The 19,791-nt window shown below is 42.0% G+C and overlaps 1 protein-coding gene across 1 annotated transcript in view; it reads left to right on the plus strand.

The window, feature by feature from the left end:
• The window catches only part of LOC126094930 (modular serine protease-like), a 327,160-nt gene that overhangs the window by 222,055 nt on the left and 85,314 nt on the right, over positions 1-19,791 (plus strand). Inside the window, exons 7-9 of the mRNA XM_049909577.1 lie at positions 1,087-1,293; positions 17,127-17,288; positions 17,986-18,107. Of these exons, the coding sequence (XP_049765534.1) occupies positions 1,087-1,293; positions 17,127-17,288; positions 17,986-18,107 (491 nt within the window). The remainder of the gene's footprint in view (positions 1-1,086; positions 1,294-17,126; positions 17,289-17,985; positions 18,108-19,791) is intronic.

The following is a 19,791-nucleotide window of genomic DNA, read 5'->3' on the forward strand; positions in this document are numbered from 1 at the left end:
GGAAAAATAGAAAAGTCAGCTGTAGCGGAACATGCTCTTCAACCAGGCAACCACCAAGTGAAGTTTTCGGATACCAAAGTTTTATCTACAATGTTAAATTACTATCCACAGCTTTATAGAGAAGCTATCGAAATTTATAAACATAACGATAATTTTAATAGGAAAGAGGAGGCTATGAAACTTAGTGGTATATGGACAGTGGCTCTACAAAATTGCTAACAATTTTTATCTTTGACAAGGTGGTAATCAATAGTCAACCTTATCTTTGCTATGGATTATCACTGCTCATCACGTGTCACCTGAACCATGCCCCCCTTTCTCACAATATATAAGTCGCTCTCAGACACCCGACCAGTCAGTCGGCAAGACTCAGCGGAGCAGCGCCTCTGTCCAGCGCAGTCCTGGACGAAACGTAAAGGAGCAGAAAAGTTCTTGGACCATGACCTCACATCCCGGAAAGTATATCAACAGCCATGTCAGCCGGTCGTGAAAGCCTTCATTCTATAATCATATAACTTTTCACTGTTATGTTATTACATAGTACTGCTGTTTTAACATTAATTAGTAATTAATAGCAGTGATAATATAGGGCAGAGTTTTTGAGGTTAGTAAATAATTCATGTATGTCAAAAGCAGGACCAGAATGTGTGCTGAACCTTGCAGGACACTGTGTTTGTATCTTCACTCAGAATTTATTTTAATTCCCGCAGTATCATTTGTTAAAGTGACCCTCAATTTTCTATGTTCTTTAATGCCATAACATTTTAGTTTACATAGAAAATCTACACAAAGGCCTTGGCAAGACCATAGAAAATGCTAACACTGTAACTTTTGTTATTTAGTTCTACCATGACAGAGATAGTGAGATCATACATTTATTTCTCTGTAAAGAAGCCTTTACAAAACCCATACTAAGCTGTCTTGAAGGTATTTTCAGGAAGTGGCTCAATATTCTGTTATAAGTAGGATATTCACTAATTTACATGATATAGCTGAGCTGTGAATGCTGTAATCTGACTTGATCTAATTTATTTAGTATGTAAAACTGAGAGTAGTATTTATGTCCATCTTAATTTTTTATTTCAGGAAAGTGTCCTAGACTCACATCAGAATCAATTTATGCTAACTGCTTCTATGGTGAATCGAGGTTCACTTGTGACTATCCAGTTCTCCCAGGAACAAAAGCAGTTGTGGATTGCAAATTGTATTATACATCAGCAACTGGACTAAAACAAAGTCTGACATGTGGACTTGATGGTCAGTGGAATAGTGTAGTCAAGAAATGCTATCCAGGTAAAAATGCATCAAAGACCTTGCAGTGCATCTCCATCTGAAATAAGTTACTAGTATAAATAAGGTGATGGGAAGTCCTGATTGAAAATCCTCAACAGGGTAATAACCAAGATTGAAAACTTGCTAACTATTAGATGAATCATTCGTAGATGTAGAGTACACATACAAGGGCTTTTCAAATATGAATCAGATTTAGCTGTGGTGTCTCTGGTAGCACATGGAAATGGGCACAACATTGACAGGATGTTTGGGGGGGAGTCTGGAATGGCATTGTGATGCTGCAGTTAGTGTGCAAGAGGTACGCAAGTCCCTTGCACAGTACATAATTGCCAAGTTTCTTGCAAAAGAAGGGGCACCAAATTTGTGGAAAATTTGAAGAGGCTCTGTGCACAGTTTGGGAAGAAGTTCTTTCGAAGACCCAAGTGTATGAATGGCATAAAAAAATTTGTGGCAGAATGAGTAGATGTGGGAAAATTACACCACCAAAGATGACAATGGACAAGCATCGTACCAGATAGCATCTGAAATTGCTTTGGTGGTAGGAAGAGCCAGCACGCAATCTGAAACATGATTCTTATGCGTGACAATGAAAGGCCACAGTATGTTGCTTTAAAGAGGCGAAAACTGGAGGAAATTCATTGTCCAACTCTGGGACATTACAGTCTAGATTGATCAACCTGCAACTACCATATATCTGGACTGCTGAAAGAACAACTCGGAGGACACAGGTTTGATGACAACACAGTGGGAGAAGAGTTGGTGTGCAAGTTGCCGTGCTCATGTCTCTCTGCTTTCTTCAAGGATGGCATCAAAAAGTTGCCAATTCCATGGGAAAAATGTGTAGCAGTGTCAGAATACATGTAAAAATATGAAGTGGGTGTAATTTTTTAGATTCAAAAAAGCTTACAGAAAACAATTCTGTATCACATTTGATCTTTCCCTTGTACATACACAAATGCAGGGAGAGAGAGGGAAGGTTGGGGAACAGTGGCTGATGGCCCAGAGGGAGGCAGCAGGTGCACACAAGACAGAAATATGACACAGGCATGGGCATAGGCACAGGTGAGTTTGTGCACTGGAGAGAACAGCAGATCGACAGCATAAGAAAGAGTAACTTGTAAGACTGGGGAAGAGGGTATGGGTGTAAGGTGAATGAAGCGAGGGTTCTGGGGCAGGACCAGTGGCTGTGAAGCATGGGGCTAGTGGAAATTTAGGCCAGAAGGGTTAAAGGAATGAAGGATATGTTGCAGGGATAGCTCCCATCTCCATGGTTCAGAGAAGCTGTTGTCAGGAGGAAGCATTCATACATAATACGTCCCAAAGCAGCCACTGACAGCTGGCACACCATGTTCAGCAGTATGTTCAGCCACATGGTGGTCAGCTCTCCTCTCAGCCACCGTTTGGCAGTGGTCATTTGCATGGGTGGGCAGCTGGTCTGTGGTTGTGGGCACATAAAACGCTGTGCAGAAATAGCAGCAGAGCTTGTATATTATGTGGCTGCTATCATAGATGGCTGTGCCTCTGATGGGATAGGATAAGGCTGTGCTGTGTCTGGAGAACATGTTGGATGGTTAGATCTTGCACTTAGGTCTTTCACAATAATATCAGCCATGTGAGCAAGGGTAGGGAGTAGTTGTGGCATAAGAATTGACCAGGATATTGTTTACATTTGGTTGGGCAGTTTGTAATCTTAGTCTCTTAGTCTCTACATTAGCAAACTCTGCCCAAACTCTTTGCCTCTGTATATGTCTGCTTGTGCCTGTCTATGTGTGGATGGATATGTGTGTGTGTGTCCTTTTTTCCCCCAATGTAAGTCTTTCCGCTCCCGGGATTGGAATGACTCCTTACCCTTAAAACCCAAGTCCTTTCGTCTTTCCCTCTCCTTCCCTCTTTCCTGACGAGGCAACCGTTGGTTGCGAAAGCTAGAATTTTGTGTGTATGTTTGTGTTTGTTTGTGTGTCTATCGACGTGCCAGCGCTTTCGTTTGGTAAGTCAAATCATCTTTGTTTTTAGATATATTTTTTCCCACGTGGAATGTTTCCTTCTATTATACACACACACACACACACACACACACACACACACACACACACACACACGTGCGCGCAAACACAACTTGCACACACATCTGCAGTCTCAGAGATCTGAAACTACACTGCGAGCAGCAGCACCAGTGCATAATGGGAGTGGTGACTGGGTGGGGGTAAGGAGGAGGGTGGGGTGGGGAGGGGGAGGGATAGTATGGTGGGAGTGGCGGACAGTGCAGTGTTGTAGTTTAGATGGAGGGCAGGAGAGAAGGTGCGGTGGTAAGTAGCGGAAAGGTGAGAAATAAAAATAAATTAAAAGACTGGGTGTGGCAGTGAAATGATGGCTGTGAAGTGCTGGAACGGGAACAGAGAGGGGCTGGATGGGTGAGGACAGTGACTAACGAAGGTTGAGGCCAGGAAGGTTATGGGAACATAGGATGTATTGCAGGGAAAGTTCCCACCTGCGCAATTCAGAAAAGCTGGTGTTCGTGGGAAGGATCCATATGGCACAGGCTGTGAATCAGTCATTGAGAGGAGGGGTATCATGTCTGGCAGTGTGTTCAGCAACAGGGTGGTCCACTTGTTTTTTGGCCACAGTTCTTTGGTGGCCATTCATGCTGACAGACAGCTTGTTGGTTGTAATGCCTACATAGAATGCAGCACAGTGGTTGCAGCTTAGCTTGTAAATCACATGACTGGTTTCACAGGTAGCCCTGCCTTTGATAGGATAGGTGATGTTAGTGACCGGACTGGAGTAGGTGGTGGTGGGAGGATGTATGGGACAGGTCTTGCATCTAGGCCTATTACCAGGGTATGAGCCATGAGGTAAGGGATTGGGAGCAGGGATTGTGTAAGGATGGACGAGTATATTGTGTAGGTTCGGTGGATGGTGGAATACCATGGTGGGAGGGGCAGGAAGGATGGTGGGTAGGACATTTCTCATTTCAGTGCACAGTGAGAGGTAATCGAAACCCTGGCAGAAAATGTAATTCAGTTGCTCCAGTCCTGGATGGTACTGAGTCACAAGGGGAATGCTCCTCTGTGGCTGAACTGTGGGACTTTGGGAGGTGGTAGGAGATTGAAAAGATAAGGCACAGGAGATTTGTTTTTGTACAAGGATGGGAGGATAATTATGGTTAGTGAAGGCTTCAGTGAGACCCTTGGTATATTTAGAGAAGGACTGCTTGTCACTGCAGATGCGACGACCATGGGTGGCTAGGCTGTACGGAAGGGACTTCTTGGTATGGAATGGGTGGCAGTTGTCGAAGTGGAGGTATTGCTGGTGTTTAGTAGGTTTGATTTGGACAGAGGTACTGATGTAGCCATCTCTGAGGTGGAGGTCAATATCTGGGAAGGTGGCTTGTTGGGTTGAGTAGGACCAGGTGAAGCAAATGGGTGAGAAGTTGTTGAGGTTCTGGAGGAATGTGAATAAGGTGTCCTCACCTTCAATCCACATAGCAAAGATGTCATCAATGAATCTGAATCAGGTGAGAGGTTTATAATTCTTGGTTTTTAGGAAGGATTCCTCTAGATGGTCCATGAATAGGTTAGCATAGGATGGTGCCATGCAGGTGCCCATAGCCGTATTGTGGATTTGTTTGTAGGTAATGCCTTCAAAGGAGATGTAATTGTGGGTGAGGATGTAGTTGGTCATGGAGACTAGGAAGGAGGTTGTTGGTTTGGAATCCATAGGGCATCTGGAAAGGTAGTGTTTGATAGCAGTAAGGCCATGGGCATTAGGAATGTTAGTGTACAGGGAGGTGACATCAATAGTGACAAGCAGGGCGCCATGTGGTAAAGGGGAAGGAACTGTGGAGAGTTGGTTGAGGAAATGGTTAGTATCTTTTATATAGGAGGATAGGTTCTGGATAATAGGTTGAAGGTGTTGGTCTACGAGAACGGAGATTCTCTCAGTGGGGGCACTGTAACTGGCCTCAATGAGGTGTCCTGGGTGGTTGGGTTTATGAACTTTAGGGAGCATGTAGAAGGTGGGCATGCGGGGAGTGTGGTAGGGGTGGGTAGAGAGATGGACTCTGTGGAGAGGTTCTGGGACGGGCCTAAGGAGTTGAGTAGTGACTGGAGATCCTGCTGGATTGCTATCACTGTGGCATGGTTTGTAGGTGGAAGTATCTGACAGCTGACAGAGTCCTTCCGTCATGTAATCCTTACGGTTCAAAACAATGATGGTGGAGTCTTTGTCTGCAGGTAGGATTATAAGATTGGGATCAGTTTTTAGATGGTGGACCACGGTTCTTTCTGCAGATGTAAGGTTAGTATGCATGTTGAGGGATTTGGGAAATGATGGTGAGGCAAGGTTCGAGGATAAGAAATTCTGGAGAGTTAACAGGGGGCGGTTTGTAGGGAGTGGGGGTGGATCACGGTTGGATAGAGGAGTGAACTGAGTTAGGCAAGGTTCAATATTGATCTTTGGTTGAGTCTCATTGGTCGGGTTGGTGGCGAAAAAGTAGGGACTGGGAGTAGGAGAGGTCTTTAACTAGTCCTGCATTGTTGAATTTGGGAGTGGGGCAAAAGGTGAGGCCTTTGTAAAGGATTGATATTTCTATCGGACTAAGGCTTCTGGAGGGAAGGTTCATGACTGTGTTGCGGGTCTGATTAGGTTTTGGGTTCTGTGAGGTGGTGGGAAGGAGTTTTGGAGGTTGTTGTAAAAGTGGTAGATAGTGGTACTCCAAGGCGGTAGCAGGATCTGAGCAGAATGGAGAGCTTTCTGAGGTGGCGTTGTGCATGTTGCTCAAATTCCTGCAGGGCAAGAGTTTCAGTGTGTGTTATGGGTTCCAAGAATTTGGTATTACACAGCAGGATAATTTTGTGGATGGAGAGAAGGTATTGCTGGCAGGATTGGGCTTGGTTGATGTGGTTTTGCAGGACTATGTTGGTGAGAGCTAAGTATTGGCAGAATCTGAACAGGTGGAGGTCATTGTGGAAGGAGGGGTGGCACCCAGAGATGGGTAATTTGATGGTAAGGCCATTAGGGGGGATTTCATGAGCCAAGCAACAATGCAGGAACAGTATGTGGGACTGGGATCTGGTTAGGGATAAGGAAATTTTCTGTATTGATGTAGATGGAAGGAGCAAGGATCCATGATGGTGCAAAAATGCGAAAAATTACATAAGAAAGTAGTATTACGTCTGAAAAATTACGCAAAAATACACCTAAATACATGTGAAAACGGCGAAATGGATGCACAGGTGTTAGAAAAGAGAGGCAGTCTGAGGAAGACGACGATAGTAGAAGGCAAAAACTCACTAAAACTGGCGAGAAGTCACAAAGGTCACAGTAGAGAATAACTAATCAGTAATAAATAATATATACACTCCTGGAAATTGAAATAAGAACACCGTGAATTCATTGTCCCAGGAAGGGGAAACTTTATTGACACATTCCTGGGGTCAGATACATCACATGATCACACTGACAGAACCACAGGCACATAGACACAGGCAACAGAGCATGCACAACGTCGGCACTAGTACAGTGTATATCCACCTTTCGCAGCAATGCAGGCTGCTATTCTCCCATGGAGACGATCGTAGAGATGCTGGATGTAGTCCTGTGGAACGGCTTGCCATGCCATTTCCACCTGGCGCCTCAGTTGGACCAGCGTTCGTGCTGGACGTGCAGACCGCGTGAGACGACGCTTCATCCAGTCCCAAACATGCTCAATGGGGGACAGATCCGGAGATCTTGCTGGCCAGGGTAGTTGACTTACACCTTCTAGAGCACGTTGGGTGGCACGGGATACATGCGGACATGCATTGTCCTGTTGGAACAGCAAGTTCCCTTGCCGGTCTAGGAATGGTAGAACGATGGGTTCGATGACGGTTTGGATGTACCGTGCACTATTCAGTGTCCCCTCGACGATCACCAGTGGTGTACGGCCAGTGTAGGAGATCGCTCCCCACACCATGATGCCGGGTGTTGGCCCTGTGTGCCTCGGTCGTATGCAGTCCTGATTGGGGCGCTCACCTGCACGGCGCCAAACACGCATACGACCATCATTGGCACCAAGGCAGAAGCGACTCTCATCGCTGAAGACGACACGTCTCCGTTCGTCCCTCCATTCACGCCTGTCGCGACACCACTGGAGGCGGGCTGCACGATGTTGGGGCGTGAGCGGAAGACGGCCTAACGGTGTGCGGGACCGTAGCCCAGCTTCATGGAGACGGTTGCGAATGGTCCTCGCCGATACCCCAGGAGCAACAGTGTCCCTAATTTGCTGGGAAGTGGCGGTGCGGTCCCCTACGGCACTGCGTAGGATCCTACGGTCTTGGCGTGCATCCGTGCGTCGCTGCGGTCCGGTCCCAGGTCGACGGGCACGTGCACCTTCCGCCGACCACTGGCGACAACATCGATGTACTGTGGAGACCTCACGCCCCACGAGTTGAGCAATTCGGCGGTACGTCCACCCGGCCTCCCGCATGCCCACTATACGCCCTCGCTCAAAGTCCGTCAACTGCACATACGGTTCACGTCCACGCTGTCGCGGCATGCTACCAGTGTTAAAGACTGCGATGGAGCTCCGTATGCCACGGCAAACTGGCTGACACTGACGGCGGCGGTGCACAAATGCTGCGCAGCTAGCGCCATTCGACGGCCAACACCGCGGTTCCTGGTGTGTCCGCTGTGCCGTGCGTGTGATCATTGCTTGTACAGCCCTCTCGCAGTGTCCGGAGCAAGTATGGTGGGTCTGACACACCGGTGTCAATGTGTTCTTTTTTCCATTTCCGGGAGTGTATTACTGTGGGTAACAGGTTTGAGGGCAGATAAGTGTAAAGAAGTGAGGTGGCAGATGTCACTGGATGAGGTGGATTTAGTGGGTGCGAACAGGGATAGAGTGGAGAAAGTGTGGGGGGTGCAGAGGGGTTCATAGTTAGAGATGTAAGATCATGTGGCACCGGAAAAATGTGGGAGATAACATGAAGAAATATGGGAACTGACTCAAGGAGCGTGATCAGTTTGAAGGTATAGGCTTAATTATATTGGCGGGAGTAATGAGGGACATAAGATGCTGCACCAACAATCAACGTGGTCTTGAGGCCGTCTGTTGCACACGGCCAAGTCGGTTGACACAGTGTGGCTCATAAGTAGAGGGTGCAGTGCTGTTCGTAAGGCAACAAGAGAAACACAGGAAAAAAAAGAAAAAAGGTCGGACATTGAGTATAGCGATGCGAAAGGAAGTAGTTACAAAGAAAAACAGCACAGGGTTAGGATCGAAGAAAAGCCGTCAGGCAAAAATCAAACAATGGAAAATCCAGATGGAATGTAACAATACCGGAGAAGGAAAGTTGCTGCTCACCATATAGTGGAGATGCTGAGTCATGATAAGCACAATAAAGATTTACCCACTCATAGCTTTTGGCCATTAAGGCCTTCTCTAAATATACCGAGGATCTCACTGAAGCCTTCACTGACCATAATTATCCTCCCATCCTTGTACAAAAACAAATCTCCTGTGCCTTATCTTTCCAGTCTTCTACCACCTCCCAAAGTCCCACAGTCCAGCCACAGAGGAGCATTCCCCTCATAGCTCAGTACCATCCAGGACTGGAGCAACTGAATTACATTCTCCGCCAGGGTTTCGATTACCTCTCACTGTGCCCTGAAATGCAAAATGTCCTACCTACTATGCTTCCCACCCCTCCTACCATCCACTGAACCTACCAATATACTCATCTATCCTTACACAACCCCTGCTCCCAGTTCCTCACCTCATGGCTCATACCCCTGTAATAGACCTAGATGCAAGACCTGCCCCATACATCCTCCTACCACCACCTACTCCAGTCTGCTCACTGTCATCACCTACCCATCAGAGGCAGGGCTACCTGTGAAACGAGTCATGTGATTTATGAGCTTAACTGCAACCACTGTGCTGCGTTCTATGTAGGCATGACAACCAACAAGCTGTCTGTCTGCATGAACGGCCACTGAAAAACTGTGGCCAAAAAACAAGTGGACCACCCTGTTGCTGAACACACTGCCAGACATGATACCCCTCATCTCAATGACTGATTCACAGCCTGTGCCATATGGATCCTTCCCACGAACACCAGCTTTCCTGAATTGCGCAAGTGGGAACTTTCCCTGCAATACATTGTATGTTCCCGTAAGCCTCCTGGCCTCAACCTTCGTTAGTCACTGCCCTCACCCATCCAGCCCCCTCCCTGTTCCCATTCCAGCACTAAACAGCCATCATTTCACTGCCACACCCAGTCTTTTAATTTATTTTTATTTCTCACCTTTCCGCTACTTATCCCCTCCTCTCTCCACACCTTCTCTCCTGCCCTCCGTCTAAACTACAACACTGCACTGTCTGCCACTGCCACCGTACTATCCCTCCCCCTCCCCACCCCAGCCTCCTCCTTACACCCACCTAGTCACCACTCCCATCATGCACTGGTGGTGCTGCCCACAGTGTAGTTTCAGTTCTCTGAGACTGCAGATGTGTGTGCAAGTTGCGTTTGCGTGAGTGTGTGTGTGCGTGCGTGTGTGTATGTGTGTCTACTGCTGACAAAGGCCTTAATGGCCAAAAGCTATGAGTGTGTAAATCTTCTTTTTATTGTGCCTATTATGACTCAGCATCTCTGATATATGGTGAGCAGCAACTTTCCTTCCGTGGTATTGTTACTTATCAAGTCTGTTTTAGCTGCCATCTTACACAGACGTATTTTAGTAATCTTTTTGATCTCCTTGGGCAATGTATTATACAATTTTATTCTTTGATATAAAATGCTGTTCTAAGTTTTTTTTTATTTTGCTTGATAAATGTAACTTAAAACTGGATCCTGTTCTTTGATTATGTGTAGAACTATTTATGAAATATTAATGTTTTCCCTGATATGGACAACGGACTGATTGCTTTTTTAAAGGACATCATATTCACCACTGACTGTAGAGATTATTTATTCACAATTGCAATTTTGGCCTTATGGACATTTTCAAGTGCTACTGCAAAAGATTTTTCTTTACCACATGTCATGTAGCAAAATTCTTTGCAATACCACTTGATAATGGCCTTGAAGGTGAAACTGCAGTTTGGAAATAAGTAATCTCTACAGTAAATAGCAAATATGATGCGCTTTAAAAAATTCTATGCCAATTGTAAAAAGTGAACAAGATTGGTAGATGTAGTTTAGTTGGGTGCTGCAGTAAGGGTACCCAGTTTTTTTAAATAGTTCTCTCCAATGAGCATGGCTACTACTTCTAATTATCATTATTATGGTTCTTTTTTTGTTATTTAAAACTGTAGTGCAAGCTTTGTGCTTTTCATTTTTTTTTTGAAACTCGTATCTAAGAACAGAGTAAGAGTAGGTATAGTATAAAAAGAAATAATTTGTTTAACATAATGTACTGAGAATGAGGAAAAGTTGCTGATTCAAATGAGTTTGACAGAAAGCAGGTTGTAATGACCTCATAGCTGGCATTGTGTACTTTGTCATCCACACTGGGCTAAGCCATCTTGAGGGTTAACCTTTCAAACCTCCACCAGTTATTTCCTCTTTCTAACTTGAAGAAGGAGCCTGTATTTCAGGAAGTTATGAACACTGTATTCAGTTTCATGTTTGATAAGGTGAGGCAGCCAGGACAGACTATATCCACAAGTAAATACATTTAGGTGCAATTGTAGCTAAGCAATAGTGGACATTGTTGCAGATTTTCTGATGTACAACGTAATTTTTAATATTAATGGCTACCAATGTAACACCAACCTTGCTAATGGAACTATGTACTCTTTTAACTGTTGCATTGGAAAGAGCATTACAAAAGAACTTAGACAGTAACTGGTGGAGCTAAATCAAACAGTAACAAGATAACATCACTGCAAACAGTTTTCCACCCTCAGGAGAGGAGGTCCCACAGACATCTGTTCTTTTGTACCAAATGTAAGCAGGCAAGTGACTCAGGTACATTTATTTCTGTATTTCAAGCCCATCACTCAAGTGCTCTGCTGTCATAGTGATCAGAAAAGTCACTCCTGAAGCTATTCAGGCTTTCATAACTTCAGTCAATAAAGTAGATAAGATATATCTTTATTGTAAATGTTACCAAACAGTTAGAGCAACAGCGCAGTTGTATTCCAAAAAGCATCCTGATCATATTGAGCCCTCATGATCTATCTTTGCAAATACTGTAAAAGAAATCTGAGAAAATGTCAGTGTGAAGAATAAAATTTTCCACTCAAAAAGAACAGCAATTGATGAAAGAAGGGATCCAACATTTTAATAGTAGTAACCAGCAACTTTATTTCACTACGAGGCGGCTCATGTGTGGGACTGTAACCAGCTGAAAGATTGTTCTGTAAATATTGCATTGCAGGGCACTTCATCCTTTCCACATTTTTCTCCATTAACAACTTGGTGGCAATGACTTTCAAAATCAGTTAAAGTTCTCCAAACAGTGTGTATGATGCACATTTCTATGTAAGATTTTTTAATGAATCATCATTAACGAATTATGGGTGACGTAATCTTTGCAGTATGCACTACTGGACAGTTGAAAATCCATGCAGGCTGAGAGAAATGAGTAAATAGTAAAATTGGCCTATCAACACAGGCATGGGCTTTTCAACAATTGTATCGTTTATCCTTGTTTTTATTGATAGGACTCTGAATTGCCATAATATCTTCAGTTAATAACAGATACACATCTGTAGTTTTCGAAAGACATCCCATTGGCCATAAACAAATTGATGTTGTACTGACATGATGGATGTCCCACCCATTTTGCACAGATAATTACAGACCTTCTTAACAAAATATTTGGGGCTTGTTGGATCAGTTGTTTGTGAAACACAAAATGGAAAAATGCTCTACAAACTCACAAGATTTAATATCTCTGGACTTCTGTGTGTGGGAAAAATTAAAACAGTGAGTCTACAAGGAAACACAGACTCCCAAAGACAATTAATGCCAATTAAGACAGTCATGTGCTGTAATAAGCCCAGATGAAATTTATTGAGGATTACTGTCTGTCTGGAATCACTTCATGGATGTCTTGGTGCTCAAGGTCAACATTTAGAGAAATGATATGGTGGTCATAATATTAGATACATGAACCATACCCAAGTTACATGTTTGCTTATATTTGCTATAGTATGACGGATGTGGTTACAATGTCTTTTGCAACAGAGTCCTTAGATAAAAAGTTCTTGGTTTACTTGCTGCATCAAATTCAGATAATATCCCAGGTTTTTGATGACTGCCTACATCATAACCATTATCATTATCGTGGGATTTGTCTGACTGCCATGAAATTTGCACAGCTCCCACTTTTGTGCATAGAGGACAAGATCTGTGGGCCTGGATTGCATCATGATATCACGAAAATGGTACACACAGAGGTGGTGCCCACTGCATCCACAGATTACATTTGCAAACTCTATCCAGTGTCACTTGCACTGCCATCACTCACTTCTCCATGTGTTGCTAAGTGCATAGCTGGGTGTCCATTAAAGTTGTTGTCATATAGTCTAACTTCAGCTGCTTCCCCAATCACAGAGTCCCAATAACTTGATGCATGAGCAAGATTCTCTCTAATCCAAACAAAAGATTGTGTTTTTTAATAGCCTGTGCCCAGCTACTGCCGAATTTTTGAAATTCTTGTCTTTGAGGTGATACTGATGAACACAGTGATCAATGGTAATTCTTACAGACTGGCCCATATAACTGCTGCCACACTCACAAGGAATATTATAAATTCCTGGTACTTTCAGGCTGAGATTATCTTTAATGGGTCAATACATTTCTTTAATTCTACTGGGTGGCTACAACAGTGAACCAATTCCTTGCCTGTTTAGGACTCTACCTACCTTATTAGTTGTTGCATTTTATCCCTTTTACAGTACTAGGTGTTGCACAGTAGAATGCAATCTGCACTATGTGTTGATCATCCTGGCTGAGTTTAACAGTGTTGCATCTTGTTTTCCTCCATGGTGGTAACTTAATATCACAGGCAAAAAACATAATTAAATTACTGGCATCTATAGTTTGCCACTGTAGACGCCATACTACAAACTCAGAAATATTTGTTGGTGTTATAAAACAGATCAGGATAGACACTCAATTGAAATCTTGGCTAGCCTTGACATGATCTCTCTTTTTATGGATGCACCAGTGGCATGCACAATAAAACTATTGGCTCTGCCATTTCTCCCCTGAAATTTTAAATTTAGTTGAGCACACTGTGAGAAGCACTTTTTTTTGTATGGTTAAAATTATTATGAAATGGCTGATCAAACAGCCATGATTTCACCAATGTCACCAGTCATAGCTGAATTTTTCATGGAGGATTTTGAAGAACAAGCAATGATAAGTGCTCCCTTCTGTCCATTCTACTCTTTCCCATACGTCGACAACACATTTTCAGTATCACCATATGAACGGTATACATCCTAACATAAGATTTACAGTGGGAAGTTACCTTTCTTAGATGTGTTGGTCAAACAGAAATCAAATGGATGACTCAGTCATTACATGTACAGAAAACAAAGGCATTCTGTCCTGTATTACAAGGGTATAGCTTTCACTGTCCAGCTCAGGAAAGAGCTAGGCTGAATGCTCTGGTACACAGAGCCAGGACTATTTCTGACAAAGGCCATGCAAGCTCTGAGATTAACCATCTGATAATGGTGTTAAGAAGAAATGCTATTCTACTCATGATATTAAGTACACCATGATATTGAGTAAACCATGATATTGAGTAAACCATTAAACTGAGGCAGGGAGCAACACATAGAATGACTTGCGTTCTGTGGTGCAACAACCAGTAAGACAGGTAGCGTCCTAAACAGGCAAGGAATCAGACAAGTCTTTTGGCTACCTGAGAAAATTAAAGATCTGTTGGGACCCATTAAAGATAATCTCAGACGGGTAGTATGAAAGATTTATAATATTCATCATGATAGTGGCATTAGTTATGTGGTCCAGGTTGTACAGACTGTTGCTGATAACTGTGTTGAGCATCACCATCGCCTTTACTGTAGGAATTTACGAAAATCGGCAGTGGTTAAGCACAGCCTGTTAAATAAATTTAAGGTTTTGTTTGAACTAATTAGGTTTCTTGCTCATTTTTCAAACTATTGGGACCATGTGATTGGGCAAGCAGCTGAAAGTAGACTATGGGTAAACAACTTTAATAGATACACCTAGCACAGAAGCATGCATTTGAGAAAGAAAGAGCACAGAGGAAAGTTCTCATAGTTCACTACCCAATGCAAGGGATGGTGCTGCAAGCAACACTGGATAGAGAACGCAAACATAATCTATGAATGTAGAGAGTGCCTTCTCAGTACACACCATTTCCGTGATGTCATCATGGCATAAGCTAGCCAATTAGATGCCATTATATTGGCATTAAAATGGAAGCTTTGCCAGTTTCATGACAGTCAGACGTAGCTCCCAATGACACTGATGTAGACAATCATCAGAAGCTTGGGGTTGTATCTGAATTTGAGGTGGCAAGTAAACTGAGAACTTTTTAAACCAGTATGGTAAACATTTGTTGACCCTTTTTTTCCTGGTAGTGGAATGCTGGTTTGCAGTGTTATTATTGTTCCTATTGAACAAGTTTTATGCATGTTATGTTGGTGAAGTCAGTTTTTGAAAGTTCTTTCCAGATACCACAGAAAAAACTATGGAGCACCTAGAAGACATGGTCTGATGTGAATGTAACTTCATACATATGCATACTATGGGTGGGGATGTAAATGATTAGAGTTACAAACAATGGAAATTCCAGATATGAATATCAGCAATGCAGGAAAAGACAGATTGTTACTTATTGTAAAAACGACATGTCAAGTTCCAGACAGACACAATTATGTTTTAATTGTGCCGCCTGCAGCTTGATGTGTCTTCTTTATGGAAAGTAGCAATCTGTCTTTTCCTAGATTTTTGATTGAACTTAGAGTTTAATGTTACAGGTAGAGCAGCCACTACAACAGATTAGTGTTGTTTGTGTTTAGTGTTGTTGCCAGGGCAGATAGTGTATAGAATGGACACGAACAGCATCAGATGTTGAGTGATCAGCGTGAAGGTCACAGAGATGCTGTGCACCTATATGAGATGGTGTTACCAACAACTATCAGAATTTCTAAGCTGCCTCATCACACTATCCCAGACGATCATCATCAGCGAGTATGATGGCGACCTGGGAAGGGGTCCCATCCTTCCAATGTTTGGGAGAAGTACAGTGGTGTCACGGTATGGGGGCACACTCAGAAATGACATCAGGGGATGGCTGGTAGTACTCTCGTGGCACAACGCAACATCATAGACATTGTAAGTCATCATGTGCTACCCCTCATGCAACAGCATTGTGGTGCCATTTTTCAATTGGAGGTGCTCTTCCACACACGGCACATGTCTTTGTGAACTGTCTGCAAACTGTTGTGGTACTCCCCTGACCAGCAAGATTCCCAGGTCTGTCTCTGATGGGAAATGTCTGGCATGAGCTTTGACATCAACTCCGCAGCAATGCCAGTGCCAATATGCAGGATATGGAGGACCAGCGACAACAGTTGTGGATGAGCTTGCTTCAGGAGAAGATACAGCAGTTTATGACCAAATCAGTATTTGCTTCAATGCCAGATAGGGTGCAACATCATAATAATAAGGGCATTCATACTTCCGAGTTCTTTGTAAATTTGGTTTGCTTTTCTAATCACTGAAATAACTTTACAAGTTTCATTATGTTTCCTCCTTCCCCTCTGGATGCTTCACCTTTTTTGTCAGACAGTCATTCTAGAAATACTTTCAATTGTGTGGTGTTTTACTGTTTATTCATATTTATTTTGTATGTTATATTCCCTAAAAACAAAATATAACAAGAATGAGCAAAACTTTCCATGCCCTTGTCCAGTGGCGGATATAGAAAAATGTCAAGGAGGGGGCACTAAATATGTCTTGAGCTACCTTTATGTTTACCATAATAAAAAATAATCAAATCACATGAAAAGTTTAAGAAAGATTTATTGAAACTGATTATACACATGTACAAGACAGTGCCATCTGATGATATCAAGATCACTAGAATGGCCACAGCTTTTCTCATAGATATGTATTAGCTATCTATGAGCCAGACAGAAATGTATAAAAACAGTGACGTGGACACATTTGCTATGTAAGAAAGTACAACTACTCGATAACTTGATTCAAACAAGTCAACTGACAAAAGAAATGATCGAATAGCGTGCGGGCTGACTGGCAGGGGCAGTGTGAGTGACAATGTGGACAGCCCCGCAAGGGGAGTGGGGGGTGCCCTGCGTGCCCCCATATGTATCCACCACTGCCATTGTCGCACATCCAGAAGATGCTGTGAGGAAGGTGGGGGTGAACAGAAATACAGTCATGCATATAAACATGACCAAAGAGACAGTGTGATATTGTCATCACTCTGTTTATAAGACTAAAGTTCTTTTTCCCTTTTCTCATATTTGCTGATCTTATGTATTATTGCCCCTCACTTCCCTCTCTCTGCTTGCCCATCCCCTCCCAGCACTTTTCCTTGTAGTCAATTGTTTTGTAGCACTTTTCCATTGACTTATCAAATTACCATGTTTGATAGTATGAAATTATTTTTTTTTTTTTTGACAGTTATAGAAGGAAGCTTTCAGAATTTAAAAAAATGCACAAAATAACATTTACTACAAAACTAAATTATAAAATTATAAAAACTAAGGAACATCACCACACACTTCTAATGGATATAAATTGTAATTAGCTTCAAATCATATGGAAAATTATATATAATTTCTTCTACTTTTTAATATGCATAATTTCTATGTTTAGCATGTGGAAAGGACCGGTCTGGAAATACCCCTCTTCTAGCTCATGGTACAAATGTAAAAGGTGGAGAATTTCCATGGCATGTGGGAATATATAAAAATGTAGGAGATATTTACGCAAACATTTGTGGAGGTTCTTTGATTTCTCTTACATTTGTACTATCAGGTACGTATTGGTGATTCTAATATTTTCTTATTTTTAGTATGAATTATTTTCCACACTGTACTTCTTACACTTTTTGTGCCTGTTCTCCACCAGGATTTGGTATAACTCTACTTTTCCTGCAGTACAGATGTGTCTTATCTATGTATTTTAATTTAGCTATTACTTTAAGTGTTTGATTTTATTGTTCGTACTCGTTATATGCCCATGCCCACTTTTCCATTGTTTGTCATTTCCACTGTATCTGCCATTTTTATCCTGTTTTCTCACTTTCCATCTCCCCCCCTGCCCCTTCCCTCACCCCCCCCCTACCCCCCAACCCCCCACCTACAGTCTCTTGAGCCTGCATCCTACTTACCCATTGTTTTCCTCCATTTTCTTTTATTTCTCTGTCATTACTAGTGCAGCTGTTTGTTTATATGAGTGTTAATTATTGTTACTAAGCTGTATGCAAGTAAAAATTTATGTAAAATCATTTTGTAACAAGCAAGAACTTTAAATTTTGTTATGAAAATACTTAATGGTTTCTGATGGTGGCATGTGTGATGGCAGCGGTGGCGGCGGCTGCTGCTGCTGATGATGATCATGATAATGGATGTAACATTTTGACAATAGTTTTAATTAATAAATCATGCTTACTGAGATTACTGTGATATTTTTCTTGATTTAGTGAAATAATCTGATTTTTTATTTTCTTCAGCTGCTCACTGCTTCTGGAACAACGCAAAAAGTGAGAAATTTCCTGAGGACCTTTTCAGAGTAATAGCTGGAAAAATTCACAAAAGCTACACCACTAAAGATCCTGGCCAAGAAGAACGAGCAGTAAGTTAATGGTGAAAACATTCACTGTCACTGTTATATGAGGTGATAGAAAATCTTATTTGTCCGTCCTTTCATGTTTTGATAAACTGAATAATCAAAACTGAAGACTTTATGACCTGTGAAATCATTTAGCTGGCCGTTGTGGCTGAGTGCTTCTATTCGCTTCAGTCTGGAACTGCGCTACCGCTACAGTCACAGGTTTGAATTCTGTCTCGGGCATGGATGTGTGTGATGTCCTTAGGTTGGTTAGGTTTAAGTAGTTCTAAGTTCTAGGTGACTGATGACCTCTGATGTTAAGTCCCATAGTGCTTAGAGCCATTTGAATAATTTTTTTGAAACCATTTATTTAATTCAGTGTGCTTTGATACTCATTTTAAATGAGCACAATTGTCTGATGCTAAATGTAGCAGACTGAAAATTGTATTAATTTAGGCTTAAAGTTCTTGAGCATATTTATTTACCATAGGATGTGAGGAAATAGGTATCCTAAACCATTCCCATGTAAATTACTTTGGCCATTGCTGATCTAAAACCTTTTATGCTACCTGAACTTCTGTCAGCTGGTCTCATGATTTTTAATAACCGAAGTGAAATTATTAATTTTTATATTGCAATCACAATTCCATTTTCTGGGTGAACAATGATATAATTTCACTCTCTGATAGATTTCACATTTGTATTATTATGAATGGTAATTGATTTAAACTGATGTATTTTGTGATACTTAAGATTCCATTTTCTAACTGTATTCCAAGTGAAACTCTACAAGAATTTTCTGCACTGAATAATTACCAAGCATTTCACAGATGGAACTGAATTCATACAATATGTTCCTTGTAAGCTTTAATAATAGTTATTAATTAGCAGTTGCGATAATTGGCTCAACTTCATGAGACTGTCACCAAAGAAGATGATCATATAGAATCTGCATGTCTGAAGGTAGTCAGGTTTTATAAAGTAATTTCTAAACCAAATCTATAGCCACCTACCCACTGGAAGCTCAGGCTTTGGATGAAGCATCTGTAATTGCTGTATTCCTGATACTACTACCACTAATCATCCTGTTGTGGAATTCACTAAAAGTGACAGTTCAGTGAAACAAAATAACACAGAAAAAATGTATTATTTTAGTAAGGAATTATAGATTAACAAGACTTTCAAGAAGCAGTAAATAATGATCTACAACTGTATTCTGTGAGCCATCATATGATGTGTGACAGGGATATAGAATCTTAGCTACTAGGATCATTTTACCTCTTTTCTATCCTGCTTGTGTACAATACACATGTAGGATGACTTCACATCTCTCTGTAATAGTTCCAACTTCTCAATCAAAAAGCTGAATTGATTCCATCCTAATCCCTATCAATCCAATATTAGCTCCATCTCTAATAACTTCAATGTTAACAGGGCATTAACAACTAACCTTTCTTCTTTTGTCACACAGTGTATGTATAAGGATGACAATGCATTCCTTTTAGTGTCTTCTTTTGCATTTGTTGGGCTTATCTGTGAGCTCTTTTGTTCCTAAATTGTGGTTCCTTAGAATTATTTCAATAATTCAAAGTCTACCACATTTCTTTCTCACTATAATACTTACATAGTTCAGTTGTTCCACCTGAAACAGCTCCAAACGGATATTTTAGTTTTCCACATACTGATCATATAGTGAGATAAGATGTCA

Source organism: Schistocerca cancellata, chromosome 8 (genome assembly GCF_023864275.1).
Source record: "Schistocerca cancellata isolate TAMUIC-IGC-003103 chromosome 8, iqSchCanc2.1, whole genome shotgun sequence".
NCBI classification, from domain to species: domain Eukaryota; kingdom Metazoa; phylum Arthropoda; class Insecta; order Orthoptera; family Acrididae; genus Schistocerca; species Schistocerca cancellata.